The sequence below is a fragment of the Cervus canadensis genome, chromosome 32 (assembly GCF_019320065.1).
Source record: "Cervus canadensis isolate Bull #8, Minnesota chromosome 32, ASM1932006v1, whole genome shotgun sequence".
Taxonomy (NCBI): Eukaryota; Metazoa; Chordata; class Mammalia; order Artiodactyla; family Cervidae; genus Cervus; species Cervus canadensis.
Window position 1 is genome coordinate 6,309,823 of NC_057417.1, and position 27,512 is coordinate 6,337,334.

A 27,512-nucleotide genomic window follows, 5' to 3' on the forward strand; every position below is an offset into this window, starting at 1 on the left:
TTTTGAAGTTTTTCAAAAGTTTAATGGAGCCAATATATAAATTGTGTTCTGGCAGACGTGAAGACCTGCTTTCTCTTACCAAAGAAAATGGCACATATTTTATCAAAATTTGACAATCCAGAGTAAAGGGTACTGAGATTCAGAGCACCAACTAAAACAAAAACCACCAAAAAAAATTTTTGTCACTAACCTGGAGAGAGGAACTACAACCAAGGCATAAAGGGGAGATTAAATATGTGTTCCTCAGCCTCAAAAACCTTTAGGAAGGAGTTCTGACCTCTTGTGAGCAACGCTTCACACCATCAAACCCAATTCCAGAATCTAAATTTACAAAGATAGAAAAACAAAGATAACTCCAAATGCATTTCTTGGTATATTCCAAAGGGAAGTGTAAAGTATTGAGAATACATAGCTTGCCCATTTCCGGTATAATGATAAACTGTTACAATTCTTCCCATCATATTAAAAAAAACCCACTTTTGCAAAAATTTGGAAATGCCTCACTTTCATTCCTAGGTTTAGCATGGAATTGACTTTCTTTAAATAAGGGCTGTATCTATAGTGAATACAGAACTCCAGTTCACACATTTCCATTCACATCCCACCCATCAATGAATATTATGGTGAACTTAGCAAAATTTCTTCAAAGATTATTAAATGGCTGGAGAAAATTGCAAACGTTAACAAAGTGCTGTGAGTAATTACTGGAAAAACCCTTACACTGATTTGCAATAGTCTTTAAAGGATAAAAAACAGGAAGTAACTGATACTGAACTGTAAAAGTTTGCAAGGAAACATTTTCACTGTCCTACTTGAGATATATATATATATATATATATATATATAATAGTATGATAGAATAAATTACAGTACCTGGCAGGCTGACATCAGTTCTTCATCTATAAAAAGACTACCACTCAGTTCAAGATATTAAAAATGAAGATGAAACATGCTCTAAAACTCTGTAGCTACAAGAGGTCTTATATTTACTCAAAAGAGGAATCTATTGAGAACTTTTACTTAGGTCTAACCTAACATCTAGAGGACTTCCATGCGATTCCATCTTTTCCCAGAATGAGATTCGAAACTGCACTTTCTAGGAGAGGGATTTGGAGAGTTGGGTTTTGCTATTTAAATTCGGATCACATTATTAGCAGACAAAAGACCTTTCTCTTTCACCCATTCCAACGGAAACTGCACAAAGCAGAACATTCATGAAAAACATAAAACAGAATATGAAAGACTACAATGCCGAGCCTCCCCCACCACCCATCTCCCTCTCACTAATACTGAACCAAAAAGGAAGCCCGTTCTCAAGAGTTCGTGACCTCTCTACTTCAGGTCACCATGAATGCAGTCACCATGTTTACATTTACCGTAAGGATAGTACCCTGCTTGGGAAGTAGTACTTGTCTTAAAAATGAATTATTTTAAGCCTATAGGGTTAATTGGGGGAGTGGGGCAATTTAATATTGCTACTTTTAGAGCACTAACACACACAAAGTGAATCCAATAAAGTTGTGTATTGATTCAGTATTAAGTATTAATTGCATGACCATCATAGCACCTCTTTACATCACACAATCACCAGAATTATAGACTGCTTCAAAAACTAAAAAATAGGGCACAGTTCAATAATAATTCAAAGTTGCACGCTGTTACTAGAGAGAAACCAGGTGCGTGGTACAGTGCTGCTGCAAAAATGGAAGCCTGGAGATTTGACGAGGAAGCCAAATCGTGTGTTTTAGACAATTTTAGGAACCTGGCAATACTGTTGAAGCAAAATACTCAACACAGCAGGAAACGGACCCTCCCCCCCACCCCCAAAAAACCATTCTATAACCAAATAAACATCTGATATTTCCTTTCCCTTTGAGAATAAATACAGTTAAGGTCACTTTTAGCCTTGAAACGGATATATGTTTGCCTATGAGGACCCTACAACACGGTATCTGATGTCCTCTGCTAGGATTATAGTTTTAAGAAAGCCATAGTTACAAGAGGCATCTAATATAAATACCTAGAACTTTCTTTTTATGGCAACCACTATAGGATTCACTTGTCTTAAACAGTGAACAATGGAAGATGGCCTCATATGTTTCCTTTGCAATAATAGTAATATGTTGAGGATCAAGTGGCTTTCAAGCAGCATGGTGGGTGTGGAAAATGTCTGCAGTTTAGATCATTCTGTTGCGTTTATGGGTTGGTGAGTCTGTAATGACATCCCCACACTGGGCTGAGGTACGCTTTCTAGTTCCACCATTGTCCAAGTGGAGTGCCATTTCTTCTGATATGAAAGTGTTCAAATCGACATCATGGAGTCCATTTCTCCTTCGACTAGCATTCGATCCACTGCTTACATGTGTAGGAGAGCCTGGGGTACTCGAACGCACGCTTATACTAGCCATTGCACCACTAAGACCTAGGAAGAAGAAAAAAGGTTTTAAGAGTTGCTCGATTATTCCACCCTCTTGAAAGCAACCCACTTTTACTTTCAACGTCGTCATCGCGTCAAAGGAAGTCTGCCTATTTTCCTTGCAAAGGGGTTCAACAGGGGAGCAGTTTTTTTTTCCTGAAGGAACGAATCGTCTGGCTCTGACACAGGAAATGTTCATTGGTAATACTAACCAGTATTTACAATCCAGGTAACTACCAACTATTGGAAGCTTATGATATATGGCAGGCAGCCTGCTGGGTGTACAAATCCATCAGGAAATCCCGCCAGCTCCTCTACAAGGTAATCGCCATCGGTAACTTAAGAGCTGAGGGAGGAGGAGCTGGCTTTAAACAGAACATTTTCGCTGTCCTCTCTCTGTGCCAACAGATCCCCGCACTGTGTGCGCGCACAGGAGAGCATGCAGTCATTTCCAGGCCTGAGTGAACTCAACCCTGACATCTCTATAAAATGACTTTGTAATTTAGCATCTACAACAATACACCATTGAACCTTAAAGGTGGTCCCTATTAAAAATGATCCTTAGACATCAGATACAAAGTGATTCTGCCCTGGACAAATCAACCTACATGCTCACCCCAAGGTCTGGACTGTACTCAGGACAGCCTAACTCAACATCGTCTCTAATCTTCACAGAAGGGCGGAGAGCAAGGGTGGTATAAAAATTCCTGCTGCCTTGCTTACAAGGTTAAAAGTTACTAAATCCAGAGCATTCCAGCATGCATGGTCACTCATTCCTTAGACCCCTGAACAGTTAAAGGAGGCAAACTGTATGTTCTGTTTCTAAATGTTCGGGATACACCTGTGAAAGGCATGAGGGGCCAGAAGACATGCCACAGCATTGAATTCAATAACCTGACTTCACTGGATTTTCCTTCTTATGAACTCCCCCTCAGGCTATCTGAGTCTCATAATGAATTTCTTCCTTGCTTGACTGAACTGATACAATCTAGTATAATCAACACTCCTGCGAAGAAGAACAGGGCTCCTATCTTAACAAGTCAGCTTAGAGGTTGACTTCCTAGGGACCCATTCTAATTTACTCTGTAAATGTACTTTAAATTTGATCATTAGAGAGCAGAGAATCCTTTTTCCACTTACCATACCAAAGCGTTTAAATTCCCTTTGACACCGTTCTCACTCTACAGATAGCCCGTGAACATCCTCCAATCTTTGGTAGGCCCCAACACCTCCCAGGTGCCCTTTGCAGCCCACACCTCCTTTTCTAAACTGCTCTTAACTCCCTCCTGCAGGAATCAACCAGTCCTCTCACTGCCCTCTGGGCAGAAGCGGCACCCTGTCGCCCTTCCGCTGGTGGCCAGGGGGGAAATCTGACCTCATCTCTCATCGGCTCTAAGCCTTTCCAAGGCCAGTGCCTGTTAAAAATAAATAAAGCACTAATACTGGAGTATTTCCTGGGTCAGGCACTGTATTGAGTGAACACTTTTTCGCTTCATCCTTGGAATAACCCTGTAAGATCTGTATCCTCTCCCTGTTGCAGATGAAAAACCAAGGTTAATAAGTAAGCCACTGGCGGTCACACAGCTAGCAAGCAAGAGCCGGGACCCAAGACGCAAGCAGAATCTAAATTCCTAACTCTATCCACCTCTTCAAGTCTCAATTCTTTCAGCACGGAAGTAGCCTCAGGAACTCAGGGTCCCAGCCTACCTCGTAGTCCGTCTCTGTGGCTCCACTCCCTTCTGCGCTCTTCAATCCCATCCTAACCCTCAATCCTTCACTCCCAGCATCAACTCATCTGCAGTTCCTAAAAACGGCCTGGTCTGCACCTGCCTTCCAACGTCTGCTCCCCACTGCCTGCAGCCCAGGTCCCTCCCACCTCCGCCTCCCATCCTGGGCAACTTGCCAGGTTCTCCTACCTCTCCTCTGAAACACTCTTTCCTGTTCTCAGCCTGCCCGCTCCTTCCTCAGTGGCCTTCTCTTGGGTCCGTCTGGCTGACGTCGGCCAGCGAAGAGCCTTAGCCCCTGAAGCTTACCTACAGGAGTCATTTCCCACATCAGTGCCACAGGAACAGACCTTTTTCCTGAACTCAAGGGCCCATCTGTATTTCTAACTGTTGGCCCTCTCAAACATAACACCTTTGGGGAAAAAACCCACACTGCTTCTTCCCTAGCTCACACAACTTTATTAAAATAAAGACAGACAGGAAAGGAACACCCTGGGCTGGTGTCCCAGCACAGCACCACTGCTCAGCTCTTCCCATAGACAGTGTCTTTGCATCTGTATCTCATGAACGGAACAGTGTCTGGCACATTACAGAATGCTTCAAGGCCTTACCCCTCACTCTGAAATCCAAAGCTGTAGATGTTTATTCACCTCTCCAATGTCAGGAAACACACCCACGTGGCTCTTATATGTTTTTGTCATGAAGATAACACTCAATTATTTCCAACTTGCTGGGTTTGGTCTTTTGTCTTTCTGTTTTTAAGTTCTCCATCAAGACTAAACCCCTTGAGGGGGACAGCTGTGCCTTCTTTTTTCCTAATCTCGCAGCCTATAACGTATTATTACTGAAAAGTGTCCACATATTGAGACCACCTTTTCATACCTGTTTCATAATACAGGAGGTTCTAAGGTAATTATGCTGCAAAACATAGGCCCTCAGCAATAAACTGGGCTATTTCAGTAATTAAACTCGGAATCCCCTGAGCATTTGAGACCCCAGAAAGAACAAACTCCGCTCCAATGACCTTCCTGTTAATGTAGGAGCCACGTGGCTGTATGTTTAACATTCAAGGCTCAAAAAACACTCCATCAGAAGTGAAGAGTCACCTCAAGCAAATGCTTCAACTGCTATCCTCCATGAAAAAAGAAGAGAGATTTTAAAACATCAATTTGGTCCTTTTGAAAATTCCCCCAGTAACTTCCAGAAAACCACAATCTTTTTCTGTTGGGTGTATGACCCTGGGCTTAGTTTGACAGCTAAAGCGTAAGTCACAATGTGCAACATTAGCTATTTCATTTTCTACTCTCAGCAGTGAAAATTCTTTTCACGGTTTAACTAATCTTCCCCAAAAGAAGACATTTCATCACAAGGGTCAAACAAAAAAATTAAGATTAACAACCAAAAATATATGTATTTTAAACAACCCAAATTTTATTTTATAAACCAATGACAGCTACTAGGAGATGCTTTAGGAAACCTTAGCTAAGCCACATAAACAATCACAGGCCTATACAAGTACAGAGAATCTAAACATGCTTCAGAACTAAAAACTAAGTTGTATGGCCCAAGGGCATACGACTTAATTTCTACCAAAACACACTTTTTCAAAAGGGCTATGGGAATATCAATTGACAAAAAGCAGTAGAACAAGCAGTATTAGACAGAAAAGTCTCCATTGCTTAATACAAGATAAACTTCATCGTTTTAAAAAGTTGGTCTGCATTTCTTTTAAATGATTAGTGCAGGAGTGGGGGTAAAAAAAAAAAAAACAATTAGGAGGATTTAATCATACTCTGAAAGCTCCCATGGGAGGGAAAACAAAAGTTACAGTCCAGGTTATAGGAATCTAGGTTACATGGCAAATTGTTAAAAGCACATAACTATAATTTTCATACCAACGTCATGCTCAGGGTCGTAAGAAAATCCTGTTTTCAGAATTAATTACATGTAATTCCAGTTTATCAGCACATAGTTAGGTCACACAGAGGCACAAAGAGCAAACGCAGAACCCAGCCAGCTTCCCTTCCTCCACCCCGCAGCCCTGGAAGTGGCCTCGAGGCGCCTCTACCCTTCCGCTGGCCGCCCAGCCTCCTGCAGCACCTGCGCGCCCCGCCCCGGAGGAGACAAGGCCGACCGTTCACGGTTTACCGCGGATCCACTCAGCGCAGCTCCAGGACCCTCGGGCAGGTCAGCGCGCCACCAGTGCTCTCATCGCCACCAGTGCTCTCATCTCGGGCAGAAGGGGGATGTGAAATCCCCACGACTTGGACCAACTGATTAGCATCCTGCCTGGGGGCCCTAAGAAGCTGGCATCCTTGCATTTGGAAGGACTTGCACTATTCAAATGGAAACACTCCCTTTGCACAAAGTGGTATTCTGAGGTTTTAGGTAAGCAATGTGTGTAAATGTCGTGTTTCAAGTGCACAGGGGGGAGAAGTTCAAGCAAGGAAAAGTGCATTCTACTAGGAAGACTGAGGTAATTTGAAGTAGATACCACTCCCCACCCCAATCTGTGAATTGTAATTCTGAACTTTTATTGAAGTAAAGCACACTAAATCAAACCAATTACAAAGATACATGTGTCACACCAAGAAAACATTTTCAGTTATGCTGACAGCCCAAAATGCTTTCAATTTTTCAGACAGTTTTAATGCCACGGGAAAAATGCTCACGACGTTAAAATGAAAAAAGCAAGATACAGTACCATATATGCAGTATGATCTCAGCTATGAAATAATTTTAATATTTATACATTGAAAAAAAAAGACTGGAAGAAAATGCACCAAACATTTAACTGCAGTTATCTCTGTAAACTGGGACAGCAAGATACTGAATTTTTCACTTTTTGGAAATTTTCAAATCTTCCAAGAAATCAGTATTAAATCAGAAAACTAGTGGAAAAAAAAGATAAAACTATTTCACAACTACCAATGGATTATTAAGGAAATACTAGGTGAGTAAAATGGCTTTAAGGCATGGCTACATGGACTCCTTTTTCACCTCAATGAAAAAAGTGTCCAAGAAAATTTTACTGCAAATTCTTAAGTTTTGTATCATTAATGCTGGAAGCTTTAGTTAAGCCCTATCTCCAAGAAACTTCAGTAGCTAATATCTAAATCTTAATAAACAGAAAATGCCAACTTTTCATCAAAAATTTAATGCTATCTTAATTGCCTTGATTGTTTTTCCTCTCAGAGGCTGGTCTGAACAAAGGCAATAATTAAAAAATTCCAGCCTTCAGAAGAGTTTCAATGATTATTTTAAATAATCAATTTAAAGCAATTAAGAGATGAGATTTGCTTTTGGTGCATTAATCTCTTACATCTTAATTCCCAAATAAGTTTTGCAAACATTTACTGTGAAATAACTTGACAGCTCTGTTATTTCAGGAAGATGCAGAATGTAACATTCAACAAGCATTTATTAAGAACCTACTGTGTTCCACACATTGAGCTAGGAGTGTGGGCAAGAGGTGGAGAAGGGATTCTCAAAGACTAGATGTAAATCCCCCACAAGCCAGCTCTAATCTATTCTCTGCAACTGAAACCTGCCAGGAAGCTTCTTTCATACTGTACCATCAATTTAAAAGAACTTAACCTAAGTATTTGTGTGACTGTCAACGTTTGTTTCTATGTATTTATCAATGGAAGAAATAAAAAGTGATAGAAGAGACACAAACCAAGCATCAATACTCAAATTTCTTCTTAAATGTGGAGATCTCAACGCTACCAGGAAGACACAGGCCAAATGTTGTGACAAACATAACAAAAGCAACAGAACCTGTGCTCAGAGGAGAGAGAAAATCCTACTGGTCCATGCTGACTAAAAGCACAGCTTTCCAAAAACACCAGAGGAAGCAGGGAGCCATTTTATGACAAACTAGGAATCTGCCTTACATTTTTTTTTCTAGGTAAAGATATAGACCTAACCTTATATCCCTGAATGATCTCAAATGAATGCCTTTTTCTTCTAAGGCCCTACACTCAGTCTCTCCAGATCCAAGAATCTTGTCAAGCACCTTAATGATTTAAAGACTAAGGATCACCACATACAAAAGAAAGACTTTGTCAGACGTAAGAGAGAAGCCAGATATGGAGCCTATTAACTCCTAAAAGTGACGGAACTGTGCCTCAATCTGATTGCCTGGGATTACATGCCTCAAACTGACTAATACAATTCTATTAGGCTAAAAACTCCTTGAGAGATTATGTGATTCATCTTTGTATCATCTGCTCCTCTCACTAGTCTGAAAATCAGAATGCCTGGCTGTTTACTGTGCTCAGTAAATGCTGAGCAATAGGAAAGACTACAGAATGACAATACACATTTTTAAACGACCACACCTTTCACAGAAGGATTTTAATTGCATAACACCAGTCAGCCAGCCACACACACACAGACACATGCACACGCACACAAGGGTTTCCAGACTAAAACTGCTTGACTTCAACCCTCACTAAAATACTGTGTCTTCTTAAACGCACAACTCATTATCTCAGAACAAAACAAACAAACAAACAAACCATCAAATTAAAAAACACCTTTCCCTTTTGGCAAGGGGGGGAATTCTCCAGTATCATATCAAAGGCCAGAGAGCCTGCACTTGCCTAAGACCCTTTCAGTACTTACAAAGGGTAGTAGCCCGCTGTCTTTTTTAAACTGATGTTGTTTAAACAACATGAAGGAACTTGAGCAAGGAGGCATCTTAAAGCCAAATGCCAGTGACAGCAATGGTTCCCCCACCAGCACCTCCTCTTTAACACCACACCCAGTGTGAACTGAGGAACTTTTTACAGAGTCAAATCCAGGCCCAATGGGGTTAGCTCCCTGTACTGCAGTTAAGAATGCCACCAAAATGATTTTTGGAACTAAACCCAAGTGTCTTCGATTTCTATGGAACAGTCTGAACCAGGGCTAGAAACATGCGAAGACCCTCTGAGATGATCTGAGCGAGAGCAAGGTTTTAACGCAGTTAGCAAATGAGTGAGGTCTGACTTGCAGCACCCTCTCCCATCCGGGTCTCCCATCCAGGTCTCTTCCACTCCTGGCCCCATTCTAACTCTGGATCTTTTTCATCCAATCCCCATGATGACAAACAGAACTCCTCTGAGGAGACTATACTTCAATCTAAGGCTTTCTAGACACAACAGAAGCTTGGGCAAGTCAAATCAGCTTAGAATCTTTCCACTACCAACCTCCCCAGTTTATACCAACATGAAACAACCTCAAGATCTTAGTAGTAAGTAATAATATAAATAGATATTTAACACTAACTTTAAATTATCCCTTCCTTTTGAGTAACTGCACATTTAAAAGGCCACCCTTACTAAAAGGAAAGGCAAAGTACCCTCAAAGGCCACCTGAGCTCCAGGCCTGTTTTTGGAGTATCACCATCAGGGGCTCACAGGACTTGGAACTAACCAGAAGTCCTCTCCTCTCAAGGGAAAGAACACTTTACCTGTGTAAAGGCTAGGTGCTGGGCTTGGCTTCTCACTCTACGTATCGCCTTACAAACAACACACGTCACACCTTCTCAGAGGTGAGTGCCCTGGAGAGGCTGGCCACCCTGTCCAAGGTCATACTGGGAAGGCAACCTAGGTACAAAGCCTGAGTACTCCTCCTGCTGTAACAAACCAGAAATACAGGTCACCAGCCATTCATCATCAAGCCTATGTACCCAGATTGACTTACGGGGAAAACCCCCAGGAAGAAATACCAAACTCATGTATATTCTAATGCCTTTAGCAAAGAAAAATAAGCTTAGAGACCTGCTGGGGGTGTGTGGGGGGGTGGGGGCGAGGTATGAGGAACCCTAAATGTACAAATAGAGGTAACTGAATTTGGGAGCCAGACAGATCTGGATTATCTATTCAAACATTTACTGACCTGGTCTATTTTAGTCAAATAAGCCTTTCTTCATCAATAAGATGGCAATAACCCTGGGTAAATGTGGACAGCTCCCCCCGCCCCGACCCCACAGAAGGACGCCGTACTGACCCAACCCTGAAGGGCCGCTCTAATGGTACCTCATCCTCCTCAGGCCCGGCTCCACGTCTCAGCTGCTCGGGGTGAAGAGAGCTCACTGTGCAACAGTCCTAAGATACACCTGCTCTGTCCTCCCTTCTCCTCACCCTCATACTGCACTCACCCAGGGCATCTGTAAGCCTCAACTCTCTGTGAAAGTTCTCTGCTCTGTTGACTTAACAGACCTCTGAACCCTGTGTTAGGCTCAGAACATACCTAGTTCAGGTTCTGTCACAGCCAGCAGCTCAGAGACAGCCCTGCCCCACCACACCCCCAGTCTATGGGCAAGGAAAGCAGATGCCCCGCTCAGGAAAGACCAGAACACAGGGAGACCGAAGGCAAGCTTCGTCCCAGAGGAGACATTCCATGAGTCTGAAGGGATCAACAGGTAGAAGAGAAAGCTTATGAAGGTATTCAGATGATGACACACAATACTGCCAAGAAACCTGACCCAAGGTCAGATCAACTGACAAGGGCCTTACAATGTCAGGCTGAGTTCTAACTTTACCCTACACACTACAGGGGAGTGAACATTACTTTTCAGTGAAGCAACAAGAGCAGAGAGATCACTCCAGTGGTCACAGGACAGGTGGACTGGAGAATAGGTCAACTCAGGACTGGGAGGCAAGAACAGGCAGGAGATGATTCCAAGAGCCCAGGGCTCCCCTTCTCCAGAAAAGCCTTCTCTGAACTTATCGCTACGGCACACTGTGGAACATTCTTTTCTGACCCCAGAACACCTTACATATGACATTAAAATGAATTATCCAAGTGTGCACCGGCCTCAACAGAAAAGGAAGCACCCTAAGTCAATCGCATATTCCCTACAGACTGCACAGTATCTGCCACATACACATCTGCTGAGTGCAGAAATGAGGGAAAAACATGTTTCTGCTGTAGTTGGGGACACCCTGGTGGAGATGCAGGCCAGGGCACAACAGGGTCTGAAGCAGTCTGGAGGGAGGATCTGAACTGTAAGGACAGATTTTAGAAATTAAGACTCAAAAATCCCTTAAAGGTACTGGAGGAGGTAGCTAACAGCTAAATCCAGGGGAATGTAACCTCTTCCCCTAAGTCATTGAAAGGTCAGAGATCAGAGTAGCCTGATGAGAAGACCAGAAAAGGAAAATTTCTAGAAGAGAAAGGATGGCTAAGGGAGAGCTAATCAGAAGACAGGCGGGAACCACAAAATGGTCCAGATGATCTTTGATCTATCTGTGATCTGTTTACATAAAAACAAAGTGCCAGCTATGAATCCAGTTCCCAGTAAATTTTAGATAATATTCTTTAAGACAAGGATAATTAAGAAGAGGAGAAATCAACATAGCAAATGCATTTCTCTGATTTTTGTGAGTTTAGTATCCAAATGAGGACATATCATGTACACAGAAAATGAACAACATATGCTGCAAACAAGTGCCAAAATAAAGCACTAGATTATATTCCTTAAACCTCAGTAACCATTAGCTGACAGTTTTGATTGAAATTGTTTGATAACTATTAACTGATGTATTGGGTTGGCCAAAAGTTTCATTTAAAGAACCTGTGGCCAACCCAATACTTTTAATTGCAATTGCATATTTGAGTCTAAGGTCATGAGGGGTATTTATCAAAGGACCTTATCATTAGACCCTCACTGTCTTAACATGAAATACTCTACAATTATGTCTTGGCCATTTTTCTTCAAATAAAGAACGTATTTTAAGCATCTATGGAAGCATTGGTGGAAATGAGAATTTAGAAGCTGATTAAAAAAAAAATACTCTCTTGTGAGGACATGAGGTCCTCTGTGGATAAAGATAAACAAACATGACCTCCTACACGAATGTTTGCTTTGATTAGAAACTTAAAAGTCAGACAATTCTTTTCCTACTTCCCCCTGAGGCCCCAAAACTTCATAAACGTAGCCTCTCCCTCCAAAGAACCCCAAGAACTTCAATCTGACCTCACATTTTGTAGATCTGGCGATGAAAATTATATGCAAAACCAAATTTTGACAAGCATGCACCCTAATTAGGATTTTTCCAAATATATTTCAAAATATCTGAATAATTTTGACTTCAATTTACAAACTATTCAATAAATTAGATTAGGACACGAGGTTACAAAGTTAGCCATTAATCCAAATTACAATTTAGTTAACAATGCCCTATTATTAGAAATCATTTACTCAAAATACTCAATTCAGGCTAGCATTCTCAATTCATGGATGTCCTTTAAAACCAAAAGAGCACAAAACTCCCTAACTTGTTTCTGTATACTCTTTACAAGTTGCTCTATTACTGCACTGCAACTTCACCTTTTAACTATGTGAATTCAGTGCATGAACGCTGGGAATCCAATGTATTCTGTATTGGCACTACTTCATAAATCTATCAAAGTGGAAGGTTATTTTTTAGATAGCTTTAAAATTAAACTTTTTAAAACCATCACAATTTAAGCACATATCAAAATTATAAATAGTACCTTCCTAAATTTACACTAAAACTCCCAAAGTTCAGTAAAATAATAAATCACAAAGTTTAACAAACTCAATTTAAGAAAACGTACTGGGAGTTGGAGAACATAGTAGTTGTGGGAGGTGGGCTGCTGGCTTGTCCTTTTTATAATGTGGACAACTGCAGTAAAGATTTTATAGCAAGAGTGGCATTTATGTTTCTCAGAACTGTCTTCTATAACAGTATAATACAGGAAAAAAAAAAAAGACTCTTAGAAGTATGGAATGAATCATAAATCCACTGGATGACAAAGAAAATCAAAATGCTTAAGGAAACCCAACTACATCAAATACTAACATGCACTACAATTAATCTGACAAATTGTACACGTCTAGTAATTTTTTCCAAACTTAATGGTAAAAGATGTGAAACTCTTAATTCAATAGAACAGATCAATCTCTATTTTGCCTGAGTTTCAAAAACTCCACTATGTTAGAAACAGCAAGCTGTCTTAAGTACTGCATCCATACATCATGGACTTTTTTGCAATAAAATGTTTTTGTGTTTTTAACTCATCATAAACTCACAATCAGGACAGGGAAGAATAACAACACTTTTCCCAAGTCCATGTTCTGAATGGGGTTTTAGGTATAAAGAAGCAATGCTTGCCAAAGAGAAAACGAATCTCTGTAAGCATTAAAACTTCGATGATACAGAAGCTCTTTGTATATATCCCACTTCTTATTACCAGGTTACTTTATTTTAGATGACCTACCCCGTGGCCCAGAAATGTTAACTTTTAACAAGGCTCATGACCTAACTCACTAATGACTGCTATCTGCGTATCCCTTGCACAATCCATGTTTTCATCTTGGCTTCAACACCAAGTCTTGTTATTCTGTGATTGTACTTTTACAACAGTATTGAATGACCTATAGAATACCTCTCCCACTTCTATCTGGAAGCTTGTATTAGAGAACAAGCAACAACAGACTTACTGAGTACATTCCCCAGGCTTCTCCAGTAGGACTTAAACCCTTCAGCCAAGAAGGCCATCTGACAGCAGGTCTGGCCTGGGGAGATGTAGATGGACTTGTCCTCTGACGGTCCTGACTATCAAGCAAGGTCCTCAGGACAACAGACGTAAGGAAAGTCAACCCAACTATTCTCACATCTGTCCTCTCCTTCTCGGGTCCATCAACACTCACCCTCTGCAGGCACACTCAATAACCTAAGCTAACAAAGGGAGTTCCCGTGAGAACTTCCCCGACAGTTACCTGCCTTACTTGCCTGTCACTGACTAGGCTCTCCAGGCCATTATAAATGCGACAGAATTCTTAAGACACAAGAACTTCCTCTGACTCACAAGAGTAAGAGAGTATGTACAACAGAAGTATAAAGCAATAAATTCTAATTAATGTTGCAAAAGATGCAGTAGTTATAACACCAATCAGCTCAAACTAACTTTCTAAAAACAGTTTTTAGGATAGGCTGGCTAACATTCAAAAACTGCCCATGTAAGTTCTTAGCTTACATTCTATTTAAACATTTCTAGAGCAAGTAGTTACTATTATAGATAGACAAAAAACAGACGGTATATCTGGATCTAAACCTAAATGTGAAATTGGGTCCACAGACACACTCTTAACCATTTTTCCAAAGAAATATGTTTAAACGGCTTTACCATGCAGAGCTATGGCTTCCCGGAAGGGTTGCAAATCAGTCTCTACAGATGAGCTAGTTTCCGTTGAAGTAGCTCGGTTAGGGGACACTACAGTCAGTCTTGGGGGAGCTCTAGAGTTTCGTGGTGGAGGAACCTTTCCACACAGGAAGCTGATCAAATCTTCTCTACGAATAGTTCTTCTGCGCTTTTTAACCCAAGCCAACACATCCTTATTGCGTCGCTGATAGCCAATCTGAATTCCAATATCAAAACTTCGCTGATGAGTATCCACGCTTTCTGTTAGAAAAAAAGAAGAAAAAGATACATGATCATCAGTAGAGCCAAGGTGCCTTCCCTCCTACAGAAAACCATTTTACAAATTCACCAAAATGAGTATCATTAAGTAGGAGGCTCTTTAAGTCTATCAGTGATCTATTCCATTGAACTTCATTCATGTTTAAAATGTTATACATGACACCTAATCACAATGGCCTAAATTCAGTAAACACATCACACATTCCTGGAACTTCTGTCTTGTTCTTTAAAAAATAAAAAAAAAAAAAATCAGATAAAAAGCGGGACTAATTATTAGCCAAATTATTACCATTTCAGTGTTCCCTTAAAAAGCTTACTTAATCTAAGCAACCTAGCGTATTTAACGATGCTAACAATGGGTAACTCACTAAACGGTTACTGGTACTCTGCCCAGCTTCACCTGAGAAAAAAGGTACACAAATACCTCGCACTACTGTGCCCTCACTGCAACCGCGGCAACAGGCACCGGCTGACCACCGCAGAACTCAAGAGCTGAAATGTTCTGTCCAGGGTCTGCGTGTCTTAACCACCAAGTCACACTGTCATCTCTCAGAAAGACCAACTCTCAGAAACTCTACACAGGCGCGTTCACGTCCTTCAACAGACGACTAAACCCTGCCACACGTCGCTCAGGTTGTGCTCTTCTTGCGAGTCGTGTGTCACTTCAGATGTGCGCTCCTAGTGACAGGTTCAGCACCATGAACTGGGAACACTGAAGCAGGAGCAGGGCTTCCAGGTGGCGCAGTGGTCAAGAACCCACCCGCCAATGCAGGAGACGCAAACCACGTGGGTTCAATCCCTGAGTTAGACGGTCCCCTAGAGGAGGAAATGGCAACCCACTCCAGCATTCCTGCCTGGGAAATCCCACGGATAGAGCCAGAGGAAATCCCACGTGACATAGGACAGGGGTCACAAAGAGCCGGACATGACTGCACACACAAATACACACACACACACAAGCCGTAGCAAATATCTTAAGAATTTAAGAAAAAAATAATACTGACTGACTAGTCACCAAAACCCAATAGCACTGTGGAAACAACAAGCCACGCTCATTTTCATAGGAATGTGTTCATTCTGCTTCCAGTTCCCAACAGTTTTCTGTAACTTCTAACCATGCCCAAAAGACCCTGTCCCAAAACCTCTCAGACTAGTCTCCTCACCTCCCTGTAGACACTGCCCCGTGTACACACTAAACCCAAATTTTCAGTAAAATGAGGCCTGTCCCTAGACAAAAAAAAGAAAAAAAATCATGATGCCTGCCCTTTAGTGGCTTTACAGTTGAAAGAAAAATACCTGGTAATTTAAGTTACTGTAATTTATTTTTAGTTGAGCTGTTACATTAGCAGGAAAATCACTAATACATCTTTAACAACATTAGAGAAGATGGTTCCTTTCCCCAAGTACGAATTCTCACTTAACACACAGAATCATTCCTCTATTACTTTTCCTAGCTTTGATTTTAATTCTATCTGCTGTATCTAAAGTAGATGCTGAAAGGATAAGCAAACCAGTGAATAAAGAGCTGTGTCCCAGAAAGATAACAATCCAAACATCACAGGGGCTCCCAAGCTGTGTGAATTTGCATTATTAAAAAAGATGGGGACTTCCCTGGTGGTCCAGGGAGTAAATCCTCTGGGTTCCCAATGCAAGGGGCCTGGGGTTCATTTCCTGGTTGGAGAACTAGATCGATCCCACATGCCACAACTAAGACCCTGCACAGTCAAATAATTTTTTTAAAAAAAAGCAACAGGGTAGCACAAACAGAACTTTATAATAAGGCCTATTCTTTAGCAGATGATCAGTTCTTGTTGCTAAAAAGAAAAATGGCACAAGTTGGTCATGGGAGTACTCTAGAAAATAATAGATTCCATCACAACTTTCTAATTTTACAGATATAGATGCTACTCCTGAATGATTTCTGCAGTGTCTCACTACTAGTATGCCCAAGTTACAGTGTGAATCAATGCCTTGTTTTCTCATTTTATCATCAACAAAGCGTGAACCCCATTTAAAAGTCCATTTACAAGGATAAGTGCCTTCCCATCTCTTAATCTTAACGACTCAGATGAAGCCAACCTTAGATAAAGGATGGATAATCTCTAAGATGACCTTGTAAGGCTGCATGTAGACGCTAAGTGATTGTGAAAGAGCTGGAAGCACTTTTAAGAGAAATTAAGTTACGGAGTAAACTAAACCCACTCCATGCGACCACAAAAACGAGGGCAGCTGTCCAGTGTGATGCATCTACAAGAACCAGGTTTCTACAAACCTGCCCTAAGAGCATCGTTGCAATCAAGCTCTTAACCAGAGAAGTTTGTTTCCACAAAGAATGACCCAAGAAATTTTATTTTTCAAGAACCAAATGGGGGTAAGCCCAGAACTCGAAGGGAAAAAGCTGAAAACATGAAAGGGGTACAAGAAACAAGTCTGAAGCAAGCACAGACAACACAAAGTAAGATGAACCAGGCATGTAAACGTACACCTGACAGAACAGCAAATAAGAAAGGCTGAACTTGATACAAAACTCAAGAGCCAGAGGAAGGAACCACATGAGGTGGCTTTAAACAAAACAAACACCTGACAATCCTGGGAATAAAGGGCTGTGATTTGTTCTGATTGAACACAGGAGGAAATCCCAAAGTCAGGTCTGCAAAGGGCTGATGCTTTAACCACAGGGCTCAACAAAGTTAGAAAACTCAATATTCATAGTTTTAAAAGCAGTTATGTAACAAGCTGTGAACCTCTTAAAATACTGACCAATCATTTCATCTCCAAAAGTTCTGCACAAGTCTCAACATCAGAACCACCCAAGAACACACTGGGCACTTTGTAAACAGACTCTTACAGACTGAGAGGTGCAGGAGGAGAAAAGCAGACTGAACACTAATGTCTTCAGGCACATGCTTTTGCACTGTCTGAGCATAAATTTGGTCTTACACCATTACAGCATATCCTGAAAGGCAAAGCCAAACACTGCCACATAAATTAATCCAATCTCAGTCATTTTCTTAAACCAAGAATATCATGTTGACACTATAGTTCTTTAACACCATAAAGAAGGCTGAGCGGTAAAGAATTCCAACTGTGGTGCCGGGGAAGACACTTGAGACTCCCGTGGACTGCAAGATCAAACCAGTCAATACTAAAGGAAATCAACCCTGAATATTCATTGGAAGGACTGATGTTGAAGCTCCAGTACTTTGGTCACCTAATGCAAAGAGCCAACTCACTGGAAAAGACCCTGAAGCTGGGAAAGACTGAAGGCAAAAGGTGAGAAGAGGACAGCAGAGATGAGATGGTTGGATGGCATCACTGACTCAATGGACATCAATCTGCACAAATGCCAGGAATAGTGGGAGGAGGAGAGAGGAGCCGGGAGTGTTGCAGTCCATGGGATGGAACATTTAGACATGACCTAGCAACTGAACAAATGCTGAAGAATTTTGAAGAGTTACTTGGTTGAAAATGAAACCTTATCACATTCTGAACTAAGCAGAAGAGATAAAATGCTTACTGGAGAATCTTACGAATAACTAGATTTTTAATCACAGGTTACTTTAGGGTCTAGTAGGATAATAAACACTCAAAAGATGGCCTTCAGAAAGCTCTCGGCCAAAGACTGCTTTGAATACATCTGAACTTTGTCAACTAGACCACCAAATTCTAGAAGTGCTGGGCACAGAAAGCTGTGGGACAGTCTTGTGTCCAACACTATTTCACTAATGCCAAAGCCACTGTAGAAAACAGCCATAGTGTGAAGGTTAGGAAAAGCCCAAGGGCATCAGAATGTCAATCTAACCTTTAATCACAACACATTCATTTCCATATTCAAGAAACAAACTGATTCATACAAGAAACAGTAGACATATTTGCTTCGTATTAAAAAAAGTTTTTATATTAAGTAGCTGAAGTAATAACTAAAGTGATAGTGGAAGACAAGGAAGCTTGTCATGCTACCATCCATGGGGTCGAATAGAGTCGGACACGATTTACCAACTGAACAACAAAGTAGCTGACATTGATTGAACTCAAGTGTTTTTTATTAGTCTCATTTTTCCACCACTAGCAAGGGATAGCAGTCAAAGGATCAATGATTTCTGAGATGAAGACCCAATACAAAACTTTGTTACATTAAACAGACATAATGAGACTTCATATGAGTTAACCAAAGCAGATAGCCAAATTTCATAAACAAGGAATTGGAACTGAGGCTCAAAGGGCCTCACCCAAAGTGAGACAGCAAAAGTTCTTTCTACAATAGATTTCTTCCTCAACAACAGAGAAGCCATCTTCCATTTCCTTAGAGGACCTACAAACCAGAAAATAGCAGATAGACCAAAGCACATTTCCACTAACAACTACATAACATTTGAACTTAGAATTAAATCTGCACTAACCAACTACTTTGCTCTAGGAAAATATATATATATACTGCCTGTTTCATTAGAAATAAATTATGAATCATGTCAAAAAAAAAAACCTGTTTTTCAACTTTTTTAAGGAATTAATTCTATATATTCAGTAACATAGTATCCAAAATAAACACCAACTTCTAGGTAACTTACATACTGACTTAAATCCTCACCTAGCAAGAATGACAGGACTCCAGGAGGATGAGAGTGGCCTGACTGCCTGCCATCCAGTCTGTGTCCTCCCTCTCCTAAAGGTATTCCAAGTCTGTTTGGCTAGCTCTGGGGAAAGTTTCCTCCACGTTGGCTCAAATGATGAAACGTTTGGTTTAATCTCAACTCTGTACAACCCCAAAACTGTGGCTATTCTACGTGTGCTTTTTCAGGCCGGAATACTGGAGTGGGTTGCCATTTCCTTCTCCAGGGGATCTTCCTGACCTAGGAATCGAACCCAGGTCTCCCACATTGCAGGCACTCTTTACCGTCTGAGCCACCAAGGGAATCCCCAACAGTCTCAAAACTCAATGGTTTTTTGTAGCAGGAGAGTTACAAACCAACTCCAAAGTCAAAACATAAGCTCAAACTTCAGTATCTGCCTGCAGGTAGATGATACTTTCTCTGACCAGTTATTTAAACACCCTTCGTCCACAAATTTTCAGTATGTTCTGTTCACTTTAGTTCACATACAAACCCAAGAGGATCACACTGAAGTGAGAACAACATATTATAGAGGATCTGGCATCAAGATGTCTCAAAACCAAGGACTTTAAAGGGCATCCTACTGTTTTTTTCCCCTGTCAATTCTATTAACATTTCACCCTTTTAGGGAAAGATGAAGACACACCACAAAAGTTATTCCAACAGAAGAAAATTTCTTCCCTTCATGTAAACACAGCCCACAGCCAGAAACATCATCTGAAAAACAGGACCAACACATAGTCTGTGACCACCGACACAGTCCTCGCTTGAACACTCACTATGTGCTATACTAACAGCTTAGTTGCTAAGTTGTGGGTACTTAAACCTATTTACAGTTGAGAAAATGAAGGCAATTATAGTGAAGTAGTTTTTGTTCCATTATCTGCCCCCACGGTCATACAACTAAGTAGAAAGAACAGTCTAAAATCTGAACTAGAATCATCATGGAGAGGACTCCATGATAATGCTCCTGGCCTTCTTCAAGTACTGCTAGATTCACACCTTGAGGACAAAAGCTGTGCAAGGAGAAAACCACAAACGTCTTTAATATATGTATCATAATATCTCAATATATATGGTAGAAGTCAGTATGCAACTCAAGTTTCAGACACAGTTTTAAAATGTGGAGGAGCTTAATGTAAGACAAAAATCAGAAAAGACATGATAAATCTAAGAGCAGTAACAAAGAAGCGGTGCGAAGCGGTGCAGGCGAGCACTAGCTCCCAGGCAGCTGCTGCAGAGCCAGCGGAGCCCAGCGCCCACCTCCAAAGACCAGGAGGCTCCACAGCACAGCTGTTCTGGAGAAGAGAGCCACCAGCGTCAGCCTCTGCTGACAGTAGAAGCAATGAGTCAGGAGAGAGAGAGAAACCAGTCAGCCAAGGAAACAGGAGGTGGATTTAAGAGGCAAACAGTTCTCAGGTAAGCATCAACCTGGACTAAGTTAAAAACGTTAGTAACTTCACTCCCTTTTAGTTGTAGGTATCAAAAAAATGTACTAAGCCAGGGACACAACCCCACTGAATATTTAACAAACAGCACTTCCTTTAAATTTACCAAGTCAAAGTAAAAACCACCACCAGTCATCAGAATGTTCTTCCCTTTTCATCCTTCCAAGGATGCCCATGTCTGACCCAACTTAGTATGTGAAGTGGGAGGAAGCATGCACTCCATTTCGCTGAGTTCTGTCCACACCGAGGACACCGCAACTCACTCTCCTCCAAGTCTCCAGCCACATGTAACCAAACCAACTGAACGTTCCATAAACCCCACTGGCAATCAAAAGGGGCCCTCTGCTAGACTTTTACCTCATTCTGACTTTCCTAAGCACTCACTGTAGCTGTTACCAAGAAACTAGTAAAAGTGCCAACCTCTCCCTAGGCTGGGGGAGGCAAAATGAGCCATTTTTAGCTTGTAAGATAAGTGCTTAATCATACAAAGTACAAGAGCACTGTCCATTTACAGGGATCCCTCAAAACCGTCTCCCCACCCACCTCTCTCCTGGGAATTACATTTAGATATTGAATCAGAACTGTGACTAAATTTACCACTACTTACAGCTGCATGTACTGTGACACTACCTTGCTAATTTTATTGATTCTATTTAAAGTGCTCAATTATTAAATCAGCTGCATTCCTGTTCTCTGAAGACCACACCCTAAAAAGGAGGAAGAATGTGAGGATCTGCAGAGCTCATCCACTTTCCTTGAATCAGCTAAACAAACAATATTGCTGCTACACAACCAAATTCCACAAACCACAATTAACCACTCCTCAGGTAACAGGGGATGTGTTTCATTTTACAGAAATAGGATAAAAAATAAAACTAAGGCTGCACTGACAATCTAGTATTTGCAATAATGCAAGAATTTCATGTCTGTTTAAAAAGGAATTCAATGTCTTTCATCAAGTTTTCTCAACAAAGAAAAACTAGTACACTCTAAGAGGCATTTTCAAATCAAGTAAATTATGGATTCAGAGTTCAGTTTCTGAGTCCATTTTATATAAAGAATTAACACTAAAGAAAACTGCCAGCTATAGTCCTAAGGAAATACATTCCAGGAGCACACCAACAGCACCAAAATCATAGAACATTCATACCTGCGTATGGCCTAGTCAAAGAGCCTGGCACATAAAAAGGACTTAAACTAAAAAATAACCACTAAAACTGAGTGGATACACTGTGACACCCCCACACAACAGAACACCAGTCAGGAAGAGGAAAAAGCACTGAACTGTTTGTTAATACCAGCAACGTGAACTCAATGGAGCATCTCAAAAACAGGGAAAGTGGAAGAAGCCAGTCACAGAAGGCTCCACCTTATACGGCTCTATTTGCTAAATTAAAGAAACAAAAAACCATACATACAAAAATCAAATCAGTACTTGCCAGGGGCAAGGGTGAGGGGATATATGTATCTTATTTACTAACAAAGTGTCAAATTCAACTTATACACCTTAAATGATCTTTACTGTATGTAAAGTATACTCCCAGAAACTGGAATTTTCCAAGAAATGAGCTTCAAGTAATATTTCAAAATTTCCTGTTTGGGTGAAACCTAGTGCAATTCCAGAGAATGTTCAAAACTCTCCAATAGTAAAGGATGCTAAAAGTCAAAATTTAAGCAAATGAGCTACATAAAATCAAAGTTGACCACTAGGACACCATTTAATCGTTTCCCTTTTTTCTCAGTAAGCCTGGACTATTAGTTCCTCATTCCCTGAAATTAACATTCCATTCACCAGTTTAATCTTACATTCTCGTATTACCATCCCAAAAAACTGCAAGATCTACCCAGGAAATCCAAAATAAAGGACTTTTTCCCCTAAAGAATACTATCTTAATTTGCTCATTCTTACACAAGAATGAAAATCTGAGAATCAAGCCTGCTCCACAGCCTGCTTCAACCTAGTTTGAGAATTCTGAAATGCACAAAGCTCTATTCCAATTATCAGCTGTTTCTAGCCGTTTAAAAGCACTTAACTACATTTTTACTAAGATTAACACTCAAATTCCTTTTCCCACAGAATCCTTTCCAAAAATCAAACCCAAATTTCCAAATCTTCAAAAATCGAGTAACACACAAAATCTAAACCCATTGTTACTGAGAGTGCAATGGCCAAGAATATTCAGGCACGTACGGGGGGGCGGGATTAACTGCATAAAGGGACTACCAAAAAACACAAATCAACTCAAACTGATCAGATTTCCTACCTACAATGAGATGTCAAATAGAAGGTTAGCTCTGAAAGCAAATATTTGATGCAGTTGCTAGGGTATAACAGCATGTTCACGTGAGCACAGATTATTCCAACTAGCTAGTTTCCAATGCACCTAAATGCAAGGCCTGCAGGAAACTGCCTTTCACGAGATCCTTTTCCAGAAACAAGTGTCCCTCCCACCTCTGTCCTTGAGACAAACTCTTCTTCCCCGGATGCCCAAACAGCACGTCTGGACAGCTGGAGTGCTGGGCCTCTCAACTTGGGCACTACTGCCATTTGGAATCCGGGGTAGGGATTGGTAGGCGGTCTCACGCCGCAGCAAGCCTCCTGTCAGTGATGACATTAGCGTGCCCCTTGCAGGCGTGCTCGTCGTGTCCGACTCTCTGCGGCTCTATGGCTCCTGCCAGGGTCTTCTGTGCATGAGATTTTCCAAGCAAGAATACTGGAGTGGCTTGTCATTTCCTTCTCCAAATCTTCCTGACCCAGGGATTGAAGCCGAGTCTCCTACGTCTCCTTCATCTGACCACTGAGCCATCGGGGAAGCCACCTAGAGTATCCCAGACACCGCCAAATGCGGGCGAGGGAGCCAAACGACCCCAAGTGAGACCCCGTTATCTGAAGATGACATAACACCAGCGAAATCCTCCAGTTGCAAGCTGAGACTTAAGTGGCTGGATTCAGGGGCATTTGAAATACTCCGGCGATAGAAATCAAGGCGGCCCTTGCACTCAGAACACCCGACTGAAACCCGGACGCAGGCTGCCCTCCTCCCCCCGCCCCCTTCCCAGCCAGCGACAAGGCCGCAGGTTCTCTTTACCTTTGTAGAGGTTCGTGACGGCGGTAGCTGCGTTTTGGAAGGGAACCCACAGAGAAAGTCCTGGCTGCTGACACACCCGGTCTGAAAAAGGACGAAAGGAAGAGGGAAGAGGAAAAAAAAAAGACACACAAAAAAACACACAAAGACAGAGAGAGAAAGAGAACAAACGATGAAACTTGGGCGTCAATCACTCGGGAACGGCCATATTAGGTTTCGCCATTTTGTTCAAGTTTCGGGATCCCGCGCGGGGTGGTGGGCCCGACGAGAAGGGGGGCTCGGCGGCGGGGTGGCCGGGGTAGCAGCCGGAGCTCGGGGCGTAGGGCGAGGGGGGCGCAGCCCGGGGCCGAGGCGCGGCGGAGGGAGGCGGCCCCTCGCAGTCCCCGCCCCGAGGCCGGCTGCGGCACAATAGGGCCCCGGGGCCTCCTCCCTTCGCCATTTTGTGACCGGGGGCTCCTCCCTCGCCCTCCCCGGCCCCGGGGACGGGGGGCGCCGGCGACCCGGCCTCAGAAGCGGGCAGAGGACCCGCTTTCCCGAGCCCCGCCGGGGAAGCGGCCCCCAAGCCGGGGCGCCCCCCAACCCCGCCCCGAGCCCGGCCCCAGCCGCCCCCCCACCGCCCCGAGCCCCTCCCGAAGGCCCGCCTCCCGCGGCGCCATCTTGCGGGGAGGGGGCGGCGGGGACGCGGCGCGACGGCCGGAGCCCCAGACCCCGGGGCGGTCTCCCAGCCGACGGCCGGCCAGCCCCGCGGGGGCGGGGGCGCAAGATGGCGGCGGCGGCGGCCCTCACCTTTGTAGAGCTGGGCCACGGCGGTGGCCGAATTCTGGAAGAGGTGCCACAGCTTCTGTTGCTTGTGCTCGGGCTGCGCGGCGGCCGCCGCCTCCTCCTGCAGCTCGGGGGGCAGCTGCTCGTCCTGCTCGGCCTCGGCCAGGCACTGCCGCTCCCACTTGGAGAACCAGTGCTCGGGCCCGTGCTCCTGGATTTCGGCCTCGCCCTCCTCCTTCCGCTCCTCCATCCTCCGCGGCCTCCCGCGGCCTCGCCGCCGCCGCGGCCGCGTCCTCCTCAGGCGGGGCCCCCGCGGGAGCGTCGTCGTCGAGCGGCCCGGCGGCGGGACCCAGCGACCGGCGGCGGCGGCTCCTCGCGGCGGCCCAGGCCTCCTGCACCCCGACGGCCTACGAGCCCCGCCCCGTGGCCCCGCGCTGCCCGAGACGACCCCCTCCCCAGGCTTCCCCACCCCCGGGCCCTGCCGAAGGTCGCCGCGGACCGGATCAACGCCGCTTCCCCTTGCCTCGCCGACCCGAGCCCGTCTACCGCCCAGCCATGGCGCCGCGGCCTCCCTAGGGCCGCTGCCGCCGCAAACCGCCTAGCCCTGCGCGCAGACCGGCTTGCGCCGCCGAGCCCACCCCGAAGACTGAGGAACGTCGTCGTCGTCGCCGCCGTCGACGCCTCTGCGGCTGCTGGTCCCCGCCCTCCCCCGCCCACATGCTGACTGGGGGAAGCACCGCCCCCTCGGCCCCCGGCTCCCCTGCCCGGTTGGGGCGCGCCCGCTCCAAGGGCCCCCATTGGTCCGATCCGACCGGTTCCGCGTGCCAGCCTATGAATGCAGCGCCGTGATTGGTTAGTCGGCCTGTCCGCTGACGTAACCAAAGGGCGGGAGGAAGGGAGTGAATGTCAGGAAGGATGAAGGAGGGGGAGGAGCTGACAGTGGTTGCGTCCGAGCCTACCAAAAAAAAAAAAAAAGAGGGGAGAAGTGCGCATGCGCAGAGGCCTGCTGCCAAAGCCAGCCGACAGGAGTCACGTGACCCGGCTCCGCGACCGCACCCCGCGGGGGCTTTTCCGGCACTTCCACGCCCCGGGGGACGCAAAATCAAGTCTAGCGATCGCGCCGCTGGGATGGAGGGGTGTGGTGAGGTGGTGGCCCGCTATTCCAGCCCCTTCGGCTTCCAGACGGAGGAGGTAAATGAAAGTGAATTAGACGCCCAGCTCGAGGCCAAATTTGCAGAGTGCTTTGCCAGCTGTTTATTTCAAACACCCATTTCTTAGATAGACAAACTGAGCCTCAGCGTTCAAATAAAGAAAAAAGAGAAACTTCTCGAGTCGCGAGGCCCGCGGGCCCTCCCACCGGCCTGCCGGGCGCCCAGGAGGCCTGCGGCTCGCTCTGCGTAGCGCCTCGGGGACCCTCCGGGCCGCCCCCAACCAAAGCGCGCCCCCCTCCCCGAAGGCGCCAGCCCCCACCCCACCCCCGGGGCCACTGTCCCAAGACCAGACCGCAGCGGCCGCGAAGCCGAGAAGAAGCCCGGGCGGGAGCCTTGGTGCCGAGCTGGCGGCCCCCGCACCTGTCCCGAGCGGCACACTCCTGGGCCACGTGCGGCCGCCTGCGTCACGCGCCAGTCCCCCCGCCGCCTCCGGCCGGAATCCACGTCCCGCGCCGAGTGGGAGGCCCCGCTTCCAGGGGGAAAGTTCTGCGCAGACTTCTGGTTCAGCCGTGCGCCATCGCCCCAGGCACCCTCCGCCGAGCCGGGCTGCGCGCGCCACCGGCGAGGCTGCGCGCTGCGGTCACCGAGCCGGGGTGTGGGGGCGGGTGCGTCCCCAGGGGGGTCAGGACTTAGGGGAGAAGCAACGCTATCAAGGGGCGATGACGGCACAGAGGCAAAGCTGGCCGTCACACGCTTGGCGGCGCAGGAGCATGAGCCACTGGGGCTTGGAGAAGTCTCACGAGCTGCCAGAACGCCCTTCTACAGGCATATTTGGCTGTAAAGCCATCACCTTGGGAATAAAATCAGTGAGGAATCTTCTCACTGTGGGCCACAAGTCCCTGAAGGATCGGGCCCCGCCTCCTGTGTTCATCTCCGCCCTCCTCTCCGCTTGGCCTGGGCCGCCCAGCCACACTGACCTTCTTTCCGTTTCCTCGGAAACTGCCTTTGCCCTCACAGTTCCCTGTCTTTCTGGGATCTCTTCCTCCTTGTCGTCATTCCGCAAGACTCCTCGCAGATGGCCTGGAAGCAGAGAACCCTCGACAGACCGGCCTCGTTAAAGTACCATCCCTTTCACTCCCCTGTGGCCTGGTTTTGTTTTTTCATAGCCTGTATCAGTATCTGAAATGACTTACGTATGTGTCTTTTCACCGAAAAGTGAAGTTCTTAGAGGGCAGGCATCTTGGCAGTCTTGTTCCTGATTGAATCTTAAAAGATAAGTAGAATTCAGAAAGAGGGAGGGGTGCAGGTCAGGGCGGAAAGGACAAGCCCGGCAAAAGTAAGGATTCTAGAGAAATCCCAGGTTTCTTTAGGCCAACCAGAATGGGAGGGAGCAGCAGCTAGGGCACTTTGTCCCCTTAGTATTAGAGGCACACAGCCTAGGGTCTGTTTTGTACAAGCACTACAAAAACAATTTATTGATTCTATAGTATTAAAAAAATTTTTTTAATGCAATAGGAAGAATTTTCAGTTATTTTTACAGCAAATCATCATAGTCTTTATCATCTGAACGCACTGTAGTGTTTTTTGTGATAATTGAGATTTTTCTGGGACCTACCAAGATCTTAGGTCTATCTCTCTAACACTGGAGACCAGGCTACTGGCAAATGATTCTTTTAAGTCTAAACTGTCTTTTTAAAAACCTAAGCAACATAATTATGCATCAACACCTGGGGTACAGGCTTCCCAGGTGGTTCAATGGTAAAGAATCTGCCTGCGGATGCAGGAGACTTGGTAAGATCCCTGGGTAGGGAAGATCCCCTGGAGTAGGAAATGGCAGTTCATTCCGGTATTCTTGTACTTCAGAGTAGCTCGGTT

General features: G+C 44.4%; 1 protein-coding gene across 1 annotated transcript; it reads right to left on the reverse strand.

Annotated features, from left to right (window-relative positions):
- C32H16orf72 (chromosome 32 C16orf72 homolog) lies at positions 1–26,050 on the reverse strand. Its single transcript, XM_043456682.1, has 4 exons — positions 24,511–26,050; positions 23,728–23,808; positions 14,287–14,562; positions 1–2,422 (listed from the first exon to the last, which is right to left on the reverse strand). The coding sequence occupies exons 1-4, from the start codon at positions 24,734–24,736 to the stop codon at positions 2,178–2,180; spliced, it is 828 nt and encodes a 275-aa protein (XP_043312617.1). The 5' UTR covers positions 24,737–26,050; the 3' UTR covers positions 1–2,177.
- Between the last annotated feature and the right edge of the window lie 1,462 nt (positions 26,051–27,512).

Coding starts and splice junctions, on each gene's coding strand:
- C32H16orf72 (XM_043456682.1), bottom strand. CDS start 24,736: ATGGAGGAGCGGAAGGAGGAGGGCGAGGCCGAAATCCAGGAGCACGGG. Junction 14,563..23,727: donor CGTCACGAACCTCTACAAAG/GTAAAGAGAACC, acceptor TTTTTCTAACAG/AAAGCGTGGATACTCATCAG. Junction 2,423..14,286: donor GGAAGCCATAGCTCTGCATG/GTAAAGCCGTTT, acceptor TCTTCTTCCTAG/GTCTTAGTGGTGCAATGGCT.